This window comes from Drosophila ficusphila, unplaced genomic scaffold (assembly GCF_018152265.1).
Source record: "Drosophila ficusphila isolate 14025-0441.05 unplaced genomic scaffold, ASM1815226v1 contig_795, whole genome shotgun sequence".
NCBI classification, from domain to species: Eukaryota; Metazoa; Arthropoda; class Insecta; order Diptera; family Drosophilidae; genus Drosophila; species Drosophila ficusphila.
Window position 1 is genome coordinate 227,706 of NW_025064741.1, and position 13,267 is coordinate 240,972.

Sequence of the window (13,267 nt, forward strand, 5' to 3'; positions counted from 1 at the left end):
CCCAGGGGCGTTCCGTGTCGCCGGCGATCGCTTGGCTCGCTTTGCGAGTTCTTATCTGGCCAGGAGCCGATGATGACGCAATGTTGCTCCACAACTCGCAACCGCAATCTGTCACAGCAGCTTCGCACGCTTGGAAAACAAAAACATCGGTCTCATGGTACAATTATACCAATTATGTATAATTGTACCATGAAGGCGACAGCTAAAACTAACAAAGAGTAGTGACAGTGTAAGATCCTTTGTGTCGCTGCTACGCACACAAACAAGGGTGCCGATCATTAATAAAAAATAAATACATACATTTCTCACAGCGTGTGGGTACCAAATCGTTTTGGTGACAGGACTCTTATGGTTGTTATCGAGGCTTTTTTGAACGGCCGTTCTATAGTCGATTGTGTTTGATTTGTCCGGTGCGAAGGCGTAAATGGGCGGAGGGCTTTTTGCAACCAGGAAAGACGATGGATTGGCCTTCTTGGACACTTTCCATCCAGATGCCACGGCAACGTTTGCGCAATAATCGCCGGGAACTAAAATGGCGTGAGCATTGGAATTAGTGTACACCAGTCGAAGGATTCCGTGAGCACACTCCGTGTGGGTTGTCAATCCATCCAGACATCGGCTCCTTGAAGTTGGCCATAACTGCAATGGAAAATAATTTGTTTTAAAAAAAATTTACCTTCACTCCACCCGGGAGCATAGGTCCTCTGGGGTTGCCACCTGGCGCCATAGGAGTGACGAAAGTTCTGTTATTGTGTCCATAGTAACGTGGACGAGGGGGTTTGCGGGTCCGGGGAGCCGAAATTTGTTACTATTGTTAAGTGAGCGATAGAGCCTAGGACTCGAACCCGGGCCTTCCGGATCGGAGACCAGCGCTCTACCTGCTGGTCCACCGACCTAGTGACCTAATTTTAATGGTCTAATAAGGCAATTATTAATATTAACAAGAAAGGAAGCTAGCTTCGGCAAGCCGAAGTTTATATACCCTTGCAGCCATCAAATATTTCGAACAGAATACACAAAAGCTAAACAACATCGAAGCTACGACGACTTTTCTATTAATTTTCCATATTTTTGACTATTGTTCATATGGCAGCTATATGATATAGCCGTCCGATTTTGATGAAATTTTATTTGTTATTCAAGAGTCGTTAGAAAACTTTCTATTCCAAAAATCATGATTTTCTGATGAGAAATAACGATGTTATCATTTTATTTCCGTTAATTCTATATAGATTTTTCGATCTTTCCTATGGCAGCTATATGATATAGTTGTCCGATTTTTATGAAATTTTTTTTATAAATCAAGGCTAGTTAAAAAACTTGATACTCAAAAAATCATAGTCGTGTGATGAAAAACAATGACGTTATCAATTAGTTTCCATTAATTCTATATATATATATTTTGATCTCTCCTATCTTTGCTCTGCAAGGGTATAAAAATATTTTTTTCAAGGCCTGAAGAAAATATAGCATAATTCTTGATTTACATGCATGACTGAGTTGAATATGAGTAGAATGTTTTCATTATTAACAGTCATTCAAATACAATAAAGGTATTCATCGATTTACATAAATTTGCACACACAAAACTAATTCTAGTTCTAAATCACTTACTAATGGCAGGTCGGAAAATGCAGATCGGAAGGTCCTGACCCTCCATTTGAATCAACTGTTCGGCAAGGGCCTTCGTGTAGACGTAGGTGTTCGGGAACTTTCCTATCAGAGCTGGAGCCATGCTGTTCAATAACTCAGGGCTCAAAGTCTCGTTGAACTCAAGCACCTTGGCTGCCGGACACGTCAGGTTTTCCGGATAGAAACGCTCCTGGATATGATTTGTGATGCAGTTGGAGTAGGCAGTAGAAACGTGTACGAAAGCCTTAAGGCCCTTCATCTCCTTGGCCAACTGAATCATGAGGCGCGTGCCGCGAGTGTTGATGTTCAGCGCATTGTGGAGCGGCTCCACAAATCGAATAGAGGCGGCACTGTGGATCACCACCTCGACCTCGGAGGTCAGTATTTTTCTATCCTCCTCGCTGAGGCCCAGATCCGGTGCGCTACAGTCTCCTGAAATAGGTGTCATCAGATTTAGGGCCTCCGGCTTGGCCTTTAACAGGATTTCAAAAACCTAAAAAAATATTGTTATCTAATTTTACGAACTCATTTTTTAGGATATTATTCTATATCCTTGTAATCCATAGATAGTTTTGTTGTTACTCACAGGTTCATTTTTCCATACTTCGAAGCGTGACTCCACATTTTCGTCTTTTTTTTCCTAACCAAAAAATAGATACGCTTCACGTCCGTGGAACGTAATAACTTTTCAATAATCACTAAAAATCGGAGTGGAAAAGATTGCTTTTTAAACTGAATAAATCCTTTTCGTGTAAGCTGGTATACCTTTGCCTAAAAATCCTGTGCCTCCGGTTACGAAAACGGTTTTGTCCTTATAAAATTGTTGAATATCCGACTGCATTTTGTACTGATCTGGGTTGCGCCTAAGAATCACCAAAAATGAGGAATGCTATCACTCTTTATAATAAAATGCTAATGCCCTTTAAGTGCTGTAATAAGTCGGCAATTATACAATTTACACATTGTATCAATCTACATTGTTATGGCGTGTGGTGTTGCGTTTAGAATTTGGTTGCAGCGATGAAAGCTTTGGCGGCGAAAGGTAAATATTCATATACGGCGCGAAACTAATTGAAAAAATTTGTCTGCAACGTTCGTAAAAACTAAAACTGAAGGTCTGAACTCATTTTCAATCCAATCTGCATTATTTATTTTATTACACCAACGATAACAAAAAAGATGTGCATTTTCCTCGGGATGATCCTCGGCTCTGGCGGCAGAAATCAAGGTTTCTAAATCCCGCAGACACTGCTCCTTTCTTTAAATGTGTATTTAGTCTTTTTAGTAAAATATTACATGAACAACATTTTATGCATATGTAAGTTGTTTCTGTACTTCCCATTTATACACGAAATTAATATTCAACACTTATCATTTTGTCTTTGTTAAGAACCTTATAGGTGATTTTTTTAAACAGAGCGCAATATATATATGTGAACAAAATTAATTCTTACGGTGTTCTACATATATAGTGGCGTTGACCGATTATGCATTATCCAATACCTAAACTGTAACTGTAAGGGGTCCATGAAAGAGAGTACTTAACGTATAGCATTACATTCAAAAAAAATTCGTTTCTGTTTAGATAAAAATATTGCAAGTATGTACGTACGTTTTGATATTCAACAAATGTATTTTAACGGTTCCAAATATTGTGTGTTTGGCATACTCCTTTTTTATTCTACGAAATTCTTGTCACACTTTTACTTTATTTTCCCGCTCACATGAAAAACTAATGTAGTTAAAAGAAAATTTAAAAATGTTATTAGTTAATAACCCAATAAAACCCAAAATTGAAATCCGTGTTTTAAATTATTTCCTTCAGGATACTAAACTTGGAAGAATAATTATTGCTGGGGGAAACGAAACCTCTTCGGTTTTAATTTCTTGATTATTGTGAAGAAACAAGGTCCATATCAATGTCCCGACAGCAATGTATAGCAGAATTTCAAGAAGGCGATGCAGTAAGTGCAACCTAAAGTAAACGTACTTTTAAAATAGTTTTTAACAAAACTGAATTTTACACACCAGAATAATCTCCGTTTGGCCTTTTCCAATGTATCCCAGGACTCCTTAAAAAGGAATTCCCGCATACCGTTATAGATCCGACTGAAGTAGTCATCCCAGTTGAGATTGGCCATATCGAAGGGAAATATTGCTCTATCCTCCGCCGACATATCATTCCAAATATTGGTGGTATTATTCGTATCCATAACGATAGTTCTTCCACTAAAAGGGTATAACAGGATCAGAGCCTCATGGATCTTAGGATAAATCTTCATCAAGATAGGCTTCCGACCTTGAAGCCTCAAGACGAGATCAGTGAAAAAACCAGGTATCAGATGGTAAAATATACAGCCTAACTTAAACAGAAAAGGACAAGTGGTGAAGTGGGCAAATGGGTACCAAATCGTTTTGGTGACAGGACTCTTATGGTTATTATCGAGGCTTTTTTGAACGGCTGTTCTATAGTCGATTGTGTTTGATTTGTCCGGTGCGAAGGCGTAAATTGGCGGAAGGCTTTTTGCAGCCAGGAAAGACGATGGATTGGCATTCTTGGACACTTGCCATCCAGATGCCACGGCAACGTTTGCGCAATAATCGCCGGGAACTGCCATGGCGTGAGCATTGGGTTTAGTGTACACCAGTCGAAGGATGCCGTGAGCACTTCCGTAAATCAAGGCTACGACTCCGTGTGGGTTGTCAATCCATCCAGACATCGGCTCCTTAAAGTTGGCCATAACTGCAATAAAAAATAATTTGTTTTAAAAAAATTTACCTTCACTCCACCCGGGAGCATAGGTCCTCTGGGGTTGCCACCTGGCGCCATAGGAGTGACGAAAGTTCTGTTATTGTGTCCATGGTAAATTTGTTACTATTGTTAAGTGAGCGATAGAGCCTGGGATTCAAACCCGGGCCTTCCGGATCGGAGACCAGCGCTCTACCTGCTGGTCCACCGACCTAGTGACCTAATTTTAATGGTCCAATAAGGCAATTATTAATATTAAAAATATTTTTTTCAAGGCTTGAAGAAAATATAGCATAATTCTTGATTTACATGCATGACTGAGTTGAAAATGAGTAGAATGTTTTCATTATCAACAGTCATTCAAATACAATAAAGGTATTCATCGATTTACATAAATTTGCACACACAAAACTAATTCTAGTTCTAAATCACTTACTAATGGCAGGTCGGAAAATGCAGATCGGAAGGTCCTGACCCTCCATTTGAATCAACTGTTCGGCAAGGGCCTTCGTGTAGACGTAGGTGTTCGGGAACTTTCCTATCAGAGCTGGAGCCATGCTGTTCAATAACTCAGGGCTCAAAGTCTCGTTGAACTCAAGCACCTTGGCTGCCGGACACGTCAGGTTTTCCGGATAGAAACGCTCCTGGATATGATTTGTGATGCAGTTGGAGTAGGCAGTAGAAACGTGTACGAAAGCCTTAAGGCCCTTCATCTCCTTGGCCAACTGAATCATGAGGCGCGTGCCGCGAGTGTTGATGTTCAGCGCATTGTGGAGCGGCTCCACAAATCGAATAGAGGCGGCACTGTGGATCACCACCTCGACCTCGGAGGTCAGTATTTTTCTATCCTCCTCGCTGAGGCCCAGATCCGGTGCGCTACAGTCTCCTGAAATAGGTGTCATCAGATTTAGGGCCTCCGGCTTGGCCTTTAAAAGGACATCAAAAACCTAAAAAAATATTGTTATATAATTTTACGAACTCATTTTTAGGATATTATTCTATATCCTTGTAATCCATAGATAGTTTTGTTGTTACTCACCCGTTCATTTTTCCATACTTCGAAGCGTGACTCCACATTTTCGTCTTTTTTTTTCCTAACCAAAAAATAGATACGCTTCACATCCGTGGAACGTAATAACTTTTCAATTATCACTAAAAATCGGAGTGGAAAAGATTGTTTTTTCAACTGAATAAATCCTTTTCGTGTAAGCTGGTATACCTTTGCCTAAAAATCCTGTGCCTCCGGTTACGAAAACGGTTTTGTCCTTATAAAATTGTTGAATATCCGACTGCATTTTGTACTGATCTGGGTTGCGCCTAAGAATCACCAAAAATGAGGAATGCTATCACTCTTTATAATAAAATGCTAATGCCCTTTAAGTGCTGTAATAAGTCGGCAATTATACAATTTACACATTGTATCAATCTACATTGTAATGGCGTGTGGCGTTGCGTTTAGTATTTGGTTGCAGCGATGAAAGCTTTGGCGGCGAAAGGTATATTAGGCGCGGAACCAATTGAAAACATTTGTCTGCAATGTTCGTGAAAACTAAAACTAAAGGTCTGAACTCATTTTCAATCCAATTTTTGCTATAAGGTAAGTAAAAACCAGATCTGCATTATTAATTTTATTACACCAACGATAACAAAAAAGATGTGAGCCTAAGTAAATACAATAAAACCAATGCGACTGCAAAAGAAACAGAGAACAACTCTACATGTTTTCAAATATCGTTCTTCGAATTAATATATAGGAAAATTGGAGTCTACGTTGTTTGTCCAGGCGTGCAATCCGCCAATTAGATCTCGGACGGAATGCATTGGGAATCGATTGCGCACGTGCTGAACGGCGATCTGGGAGTCATTTCCCCGTCGACAGAGCAGAACAATAGACAGATCCTTGTCCTCGAGCTGCTTGGCGAACCGCTCCAGGTAGCTATCGTCAAGAATCTCCGCCAGCGGCACATTTACAGCCTCGGGCAGCTTGCAAATCTCGAACTCGGCCGGGGGTCTCACATCGATCAATAGATGGGGCTTTGCTTGAAGCTCATCTCGGTAATCCTCCACGGTCAGGCGCTCGTCCGATGTCAGTAGTTGTAAGGGGTGATCCTTATCGGTGGCGTGCATTCCACAAAACATTTCATAGTCGATCAGCTCAGAAATCAGCGGTTGGGTGGAGCACACATGGCAATTGGGCCGCTTGTTGCGGATGCGAATGTTGCGAAATACGGTGGTAATGCCATCAAAGATTAGGAGGCGTCCTGCGAGTACATCGCCCAGTCCCACAATCACCTTGATGGCCTCTAGAGCCTGCATGGCTCCAATGGTTCCAGTGATAGCGCCCAGGACCCCGCCATCACCACAGTTAGTGACCGCCTCGGGAGGCGGAGGAACTGGGTAGATACACCTGTAGCAAGGTCCATTTCCATAACTATAAACGGTCAGTTGCCCATCCATTTTAAGGGCACTACCAGAGACGAGGGGTTTTCTCAACATCACGCAGGCATCGTTCAGTAGATAACGCGTGGGTACATTGTCACTGCAGTCAAGGACCACATCGTAGTTACGGATGATGTGCATTGCATTTTGGCTGTACAACAGCCTCGAATGGCAGCGAATCTCGCAGTGGGGATTCAGCTCCAACAGGGCAATCCTTGCCGATTCCGCCTTGGACAGGCCGTAACGATCCTCCGAGTGCAGGATCTGTCGGTGGAAGTTGCTACGCTCGACCTCATCGTAGTCTATAAGCCCCAAGCGACCGCATCCGGCTGCCGCTAGGTATTGGGCCGCCGGACAGCCTAATCCGCCGAGGCCCACAATCAACACCGAGCTGTTCTTTAGCTTCAGCTGTCCCTTGACACCGAATTCGGGCAGGATGAGCTGTCGACTGTACCGGGCAATGTCATCGTTGGTCAACTTAGTGTGAACTGCTCTTCCTGGTGCTCCTATAGCATTTTCCTCGGGATGATCCTCGGCTCTGGCGGCAGAAATCAAGGTTTCTAAATCCCGCAGACACTGCTCCTTCCTGTTGAGTGCTGCTCGCAGCTCAGATATCTCCCGCTTCAACTTCGTTCTCTCAGATTCTGCCTCGGATTCAATCATTGAATTTCTGGGGTTGGTCAAGCCGACGTGATTTTAATGAATGTTTTTAACTGAAATCAGCTGATAGAGGCAACAACTTACGCTCAAAACACAACTTCAATCGATATCAACTTTTAGCTACAAGCGAGTTACTTTTGTATCACGCTTTCGATAGTCCACATTAATATCGATAAATAGCCACGAACAGCTGTGCGGTCGTATATTTTTTTCGCCCTATTGCCGACTGTGTTTACAATTATCTAATCGTGAATTAAAATAAAGCTATGTCCTGGCTTGGAGGCGCTATTCAGAAGCTCGGAAGAGCTACACTTCTGGCGGTGGGCGGAAAGGCACTAGCTTCAGTGGCGTCCACTAGCTCCACTGTGCGACAGTTATCCCATGCTGAAAGGCGAGCACGCGGACCCACGGTGCGGCGCTATGGATATGAGGACAAGATCTACAAAAGCGGACTACTCCCCCATGTGGACAACGGACACAAACTTCCCATGCCCGTATATCGGCCAAAGAACGCTTGGTCCAAGAAACGCGCCTTATTTGGCCAAAACGACTACATCGACATTCTGGGTAACGATCGACTACACCCGGTAAAGGTCCTCTACTCCCTTCCCTCTTGGCTCCGCGGGGTCTCCGGCAATGAGTACCAAGTGCTGCTCCGCAAGCGCAGATTGCTCGAGAAGTCGAAGTATCCGATTGCAAGACCCACAAAGTGGCGGGACATGGAGAAACGCATTCTCTATCTGTACAAGTTCCTTAACCGCAAGACCAAAACGGGTTATTCACATCAGTAGATGCATTAAGATCAAATAAAATGTTTTGTTTAATTTGATATTGTTTGGAGTTCACTTAACTAAGTCTTAAGAGTAAGCCTGGATGCATCTGTACAAAGTTCATGGATTCTATCGCTCGTTGATCTGATACTGTTTAAGCCTACTTTAGGACTATCCTCGCCTCCTCACCATCGATCAAAATCTTTTGGCCATTGAACAGGCAAAACTCGCGTTTGACGTACGCAAACAGCAGGTCGGTAATGAGGAATATTTGACCGGTGGAAAACGCCAGTGTGGCTCCGAAATAAAAGTTTGCATTGGCAGATCCTGCATAGATCCACAGATGCCAAAGGGCTCCCATCATGGACAGCGTCACCAGGAAGAATGTAAAAACCACAAAGCCGTGAGCCATAACTGCAATGTATTAAAATTATAAACTGGTGATTTTCGATTAAGCTAGGGAACTTACATTTCCAACATCTTTTCCACAGAGGAAGCAATGCCAAGTAAAAGCCCACATCCCCCAGGCTGGGATAGGCGCGAAAAACAGCCATCAGAGCCACTAGGACAGTGGCTAGAAGTAGAGGCTCCTTGCGCAGCTTAATAGTCAATGGCACCAGATATAATACTGTGGCATTCAATTGGAATGTGATTAGGAACATGGTGCGGAAGTGCTCAAACATTTCGGTGAAGAAATACCAGAACAAGCCAATATTTGGCTGCAGGTCTCGGAAATAAAATCTATAAAAACGTGTCAAGAAGTTTTCATTTACCATATTACCAAAAAGTTAAAAAAAATACTCACATGAATCCAAGCGTACCATCCAAGAAGTTCCAGCTTTTAAGCACAAAAAAGTTGGCGACCGCCACGCCCGCACAACATATCACGAAAAGCAGTGATATGAATACACCCCTCCGGATAGAATTCCGTGAAAAAACCAGTAGAAGTGGAGCTATCAGTACAATGGGATAAAAGCTGCGTACAGTCTCAAAAGCCAGAACCAAAAGGCTGGGCAGGAGTAGTCCATTCACGAGGCTATACAAAAAGAAAGCTAGGAACAGATTGCTTATCACGGTCGAGGTCATGCCGATGCAACTCATCACGGTCAGCGGATTGAAAAGATATGCCACGATTACCAGCTCCGGAATGTCTAGTTTGTCTATGGCGCTAAACTGAAGCTCCTCTGTATCCTTGGCATACTCATTTTTTTCTGCAGTTTGTTGCTCTCGTTTTTGCTTCACAAAACGCACACTCAACGCATAAAGCAGGGCGGCAGTGAGAACATCCAGGATTATGTAGAAAAGAGGCAAAAACTGCGGAAAATTTAAAAACAAGCCAGAAAAGGCGCTGAGGATTAGAGGAGACTCGTGAACCAAATCGCCTTTGTAGGGATCGATGCCGTTTTGGAGGAGGAATATCCCCTCTTGCACTAAAAGATTATTGTTGGGATCAGATACAAATGTATATGCAGAGCAAGTCATTTGTTTACTCACTGCGTTTATGTGAATTCAAAGGCGTAGCGAACTCCACTCTGTTGCCAATCATCGCAGCCAGCGGAGTGCGGCAGAAGTAGAAGCGCACAGCGCCGCCCAAAATAAGCATTTTAAAAAACTTCGAATCCATCTTTCTCAATTAAGCATAGTTTTTGGGGACTCCGCCTGAAAAAAGCCGCACACAGCTGTTCTTAGTGGTGCCAAAAATTTCGGTTTGATGCGGGTCGTGTGCCATTTCGTGTCACGATCGTCCGATTCTCGCCAGCTGAGTTGACAACTCAGCTATTTTTTCATTTTGCCTATCAAAAATTAAGTTTGAGCAAGTCAGCAATCAGAAAATTTATGTTGCTTTGAAGCTTTTCATTGAAGACTAGCCTGTACTAAAAGTTGATTTTGATAAAAACAAATTGTTAAAAAAGGCGTCGATATGTGAAATCTGCAGTTATTGTTTCAAAAATGGGTACATCTCTAGCTGCTGCTAGTGCGATCTCTAACCGTCTTGTTTTGGCCGCACTTGCTTCGTTGAATCGCCCAAAGTCTTATTTTTAAATAATTTAACAAGCAAAACAGCAATAAACATGATTGGCAGCAAAAAAACTAAGAAGGCGAATGTCTTTAAGGAAATCGCAGATAACTTTGAGCAACTGACCAAGAATCCAGAGCGTTTTCTCAAGTTTGTTTTTCTCCCAGGGACCGCGCACGTGTTTTTCCAAACGAATACTAAACAACTTTTGTTTTAGACCGCAGCCTGATCAATTGGAGGCCATCGAAAAGCTTATTCAGCAGACGTACGCCGTTAGCATCAGCGGAGATGTGGCCAACAAGAAAGCATTGCTTCCGGAATTGGTGCTGGAGCAAATGGACGATGAGCAGATTTGGCAGCAACTTGAAATGCGTAACGAGCTGGTATTCCAGCAACTAGTGGAACAAACTGCTCAACTGACGGCGATGAGGGAACAACACCTAGGAATCGAATTGGACGAGGGTGAGGAGCAGGAGGAGGAGGAGGATGTGAATCAGGAGGAGGAGGAGGATGAGGATCAGGATAATGCAGAGTCAGATGAAGATGAAGAAAAAGAGGAATCAGATTTAAGCGAAGAGGATGGGGGTTCAAAAAAACAGAAAGTCACATCTCAAAAGGAAAAAAAGAACAAGCGAGGACGCAACTCTATAGTGGACGACACGTTTTTCAAACTGGACGAGATGAACGAGTTTTTGGAGCAGGAGGACGCCAAGGAAATGCGACGGCTTAACAGCAAACGTGATGTTGAGCAGACGGATGCTATTGATCACTATGCGGAGGATTTCGGTCTGGGAGAAGAAGATGATGATGGCAATGTCAACTATGCGGATTTCTTTGATATGGACGACGAACTGGAACAGCATGCTAAACAGATAGGCAACGGCAAGCAGAAAGACTTTTTCAATGAAAACGAAAGTGAGAATGAGCAGGAAGAGGATGAAAATTCAGAGGAGGGCGAATCTGACCAGGAAGAAGGAGAAGACGAAGGGGAGGCGAAAGGTGATGAAGAGGATGCAGCAAGCGAAATAGATGAATCGGAATTTGTGGCAAAAAGTGGCATAGAACCCGCCAGCGATTCAGAATCTGATTCAGAAAAACAAGAAGAGGATGAACCGCAACTTGCAGAGCCGCCCTCGCAATCATCCAATGAGATGAGAGAGGCCCGATTGTTCCAACGCATCCGCGACTATGAAGACGTTGTCCTGGGCGAGAAGCCTTGGCAACTAAAAGGCGAAGTTAAAGCGGCAAATCGTCCCCAGAACTCTTTGCTTGAGGAGATTCTAGACTTCGACTCCACAACCAGACCGACAGCACCCATTACGGAAGAGGACAATCGGTCGATTGAAGACATCATCAAGCAGCGCATTCGTGATAAAGCCTGGGACGATGTGGTGCGTACAGTGCGCCCAGTAAACACTCCGCAGGAGTACCGAAAGCAGCTAGTTCTGGACCAGGAAAAGTCAAAGCAATCCTTGTCGCAGATTTACGAAGCGCAATACCAGCGCGAGATGGAAAAACTCGACCCAAATCGCGATGCCGATGAAAAATCTGGTCCGGAGCCCAAGGAACACCAAGAAATAAAGCGGGCAATGCGTTCGCTGTTCCTTAAACTGGACGCTTTGTCCAACTTCCACTTCACCCCCAAGCCAGTGGCACCAGAGATCAAGATTGTGACTAACACGCCGGCAGTTCACATGGAAGAGGTAGCTCCATTGGCGGTTAGCGATGCCAAGCTACTAGCGCCCGAGGAAGTGTTCCGCGGACCCAAACATGCTCCTCTTGGCAAGACGGAACGTGATCGGACGGACAAGAACCGCGAGCGCCGTAAGAAGAAGCAAAAGCAGAGGGCCATTAATTCAGCTTTGGAGCAGCGCGACCTTCAGCGTGCTAAGGAGGGCAAGGCTCCAACGAAGAAGGAGTCTGACGCTAAGTTGCTCAAGTCTATTACCAAGAACCGCAACGTTCAGAAGGTAATTACCTACATATTGTCAAAAAAAGAAAGTTTACCAAACCTAAAATTTTTATTGCAGATCAATGCAAACAGCAACGATCACGGTGCTCTAAAGTCATCCAAGTCGTTCTTCAGCAAGCTGCAGGACACTACGGCGGCCACAGCCTCCAACAAGCGACCGAAAAAGGACCCTGCCAAGGCAAATGCCAAGAGGCTTAAGCTTTAATGTTCATTTTAAGACTCCTCAATCTGGTAATTGTCCTTATCCAACCAAGTTTTTTCGCCTCCAGTCACGTGCCAAAAATGTTAGCAAGCACACAGACATGTCCACAATGAATTCCTGGTTGTAGGAATAACTTTAGCAGTCCTCAATTTGAGGCACCATGGGAGATGCCATGCGCCGGTACTTTTAATGTCCTCTGTGCGAGTGTCCTGCGTATGCGTATGTGATGTGGAAACGACTTGTGTGTGACTGTGTGGGAGTCAAGGACATTTGGTGGAATGGTGAGCCGATTAGGCACGCGTGTAGTGTGCAGGAATATGACTATTTTTAGAAAAATTTACTTAAAATAAACTGTTTGCTATGTAAATAGAAACCTAATTAAAGAAAGCTAGAACCACATCAGTAACCACATTAGCCCTTTTTGAAACAGACCGGCTTAAAGCATACAATTGCTTTTAATTTTTGTTATCTGCAGGTGTCTTTGTTTTCATCGGCTTAACAAGGAAATTGATATATGTATAAAAAAGAATAATGTGACTGAAAGGAGATCTAAATATGTATATTAATTATTAAAGATATATATTTATCTGCTGATTTTAAACCGAAAATTTTTAAAGAGATGTTAGTATTGACAGTATTGCTTTATTATTAAGTTATTATTATATTTTCACATTTTTTAACAATTTTTAAATTCAAATTTTAAATAAAAAACAGTTCATTGCCATTTCTGGATTGGGTCCTGACTATATAGTAAGCAGGCCAAAACTCAGGCTTAGTGAGTGCACCAACCACAATTACCATTGTTGTGGATGTTTAGCGGGAAAAC

At 43.0% G+C, this 13,267-nt stretch overlaps 5 protein-coding genes and 1 pseudogene across 5 annotated transcripts; 2 read left to right on the forward strand and 4 right to left on the reverse strand.

Annotated features, from left to right (window-relative positions):
* Window positions 1-5: 5 nt before the first annotated feature.
* Window positions 6-3,125, reverse strand: LOC122320810 (annotated as a pseudogene).
* A 159-nt stretch (window positions 3,126-3,284) lies between these two features.
* LOC108100940 (fatty acyl-CoA reductase wat-like) lies at window positions 3,285-5,746 on the reverse strand. The gene is made up of 5 exons (XM_043209300.1): window positions 5,601-5,746; window positions 5,421-5,533; window positions 4,818-5,328; window positions 3,661-4,375; window positions 3,285-3,607 (listed from the first exon to the last, which is right to left on the reverse strand). The coding sequence occupies exons 1-5, from the start codon at window positions 5,674-5,676 to the stop codon at window positions 3,454-3,456; spliced, it is 1,569 nt and encodes a 522-aa protein (XP_043065235.1). The 5' UTR covers window positions 5,677-5,746; the 3' UTR covers window positions 3,285-3,453.
* A 250-nt stretch (window positions 5,747-5,996) lies between these two features.
* LOC108100959 (adenylyltransferase and sulfurtransferase MOCS3) lies at window positions 5,997-7,631 on the reverse strand. The gene is made up of 2 exons (XM_017205110.2): window positions 7,565-7,631; window positions 5,997-7,490 (listed from the first exon to the last, which is right to left on the reverse strand). Exon 2 carries the CDS (start codon window positions 7,481-7,483, stop codon window positions 6,125-6,127), a length of 1,359 nt encoding a protein of 452 aa, XP_017060599.2. The 5' UTR covers window positions 7,484-7,490; window positions 7,565-7,631; the 3' UTR covers window positions 5,997-6,124.
* A 17-nt stretch (window positions 7,632-7,648) lies between these two features.
* On the forward strand, window positions 7,649-8,309 carry LOC108100962 (39S ribosomal protein L51, mitochondrial). The gene has a single exon (XM_017205113.1). The coding sequence runs from the start codon at window positions 7,747-7,749 to the stop codon at window positions 8,269-8,271; it is 525 nt and encodes a 174-aa protein (XP_017060602.1). The 5' UTR covers window positions 7,649-7,746; the 3' UTR covers window positions 8,272-8,309.
* LOC108100960 (phosphatidylinositol glycan anchor biosynthesis class U protein) lies at window positions 8,273-9,999 on the reverse strand. Its single transcript, XM_017205111.2, has 4 exons — window positions 9,745-9,999; window positions 9,056-9,680; window positions 8,720-8,991; window positions 8,273-8,664 (listed from the first exon to the last, which is right to left on the reverse strand). The coding sequence occupies exons 1-4, from the start codon at window positions 9,872-9,874 to the stop codon at window positions 8,411-8,413; spliced, it is 1,281 nt and encodes a 426-aa protein (XP_017060600.2). The 5' UTR covers window positions 9,875-9,999; the 3' UTR covers window positions 8,273-8,410.
* Window positions 10,000-10,225: 226 nt separating this feature from the next.
* On the forward strand, window positions 10,226-12,840 carry LOC108100997 (U3 small nucleolar ribonucleoprotein protein MPP10). Its single transcript, XM_017205162.2, has 3 exons — window positions 10,226-10,417; window positions 10,485-12,237; window positions 12,298-12,840. Exons 1-3 carry the CDS (start codon window positions 10,323-10,325, stop codon window positions 12,442-12,444), a joined length of 1,995 nt encoding a protein of 664 aa, XP_017060651.2. The 5' UTR covers window positions 10,226-10,322; the 3' UTR covers window positions 12,445-12,840.
* The last annotated feature ends 427 nt before the right edge of the window (window positions 12,841-13,267 follow it).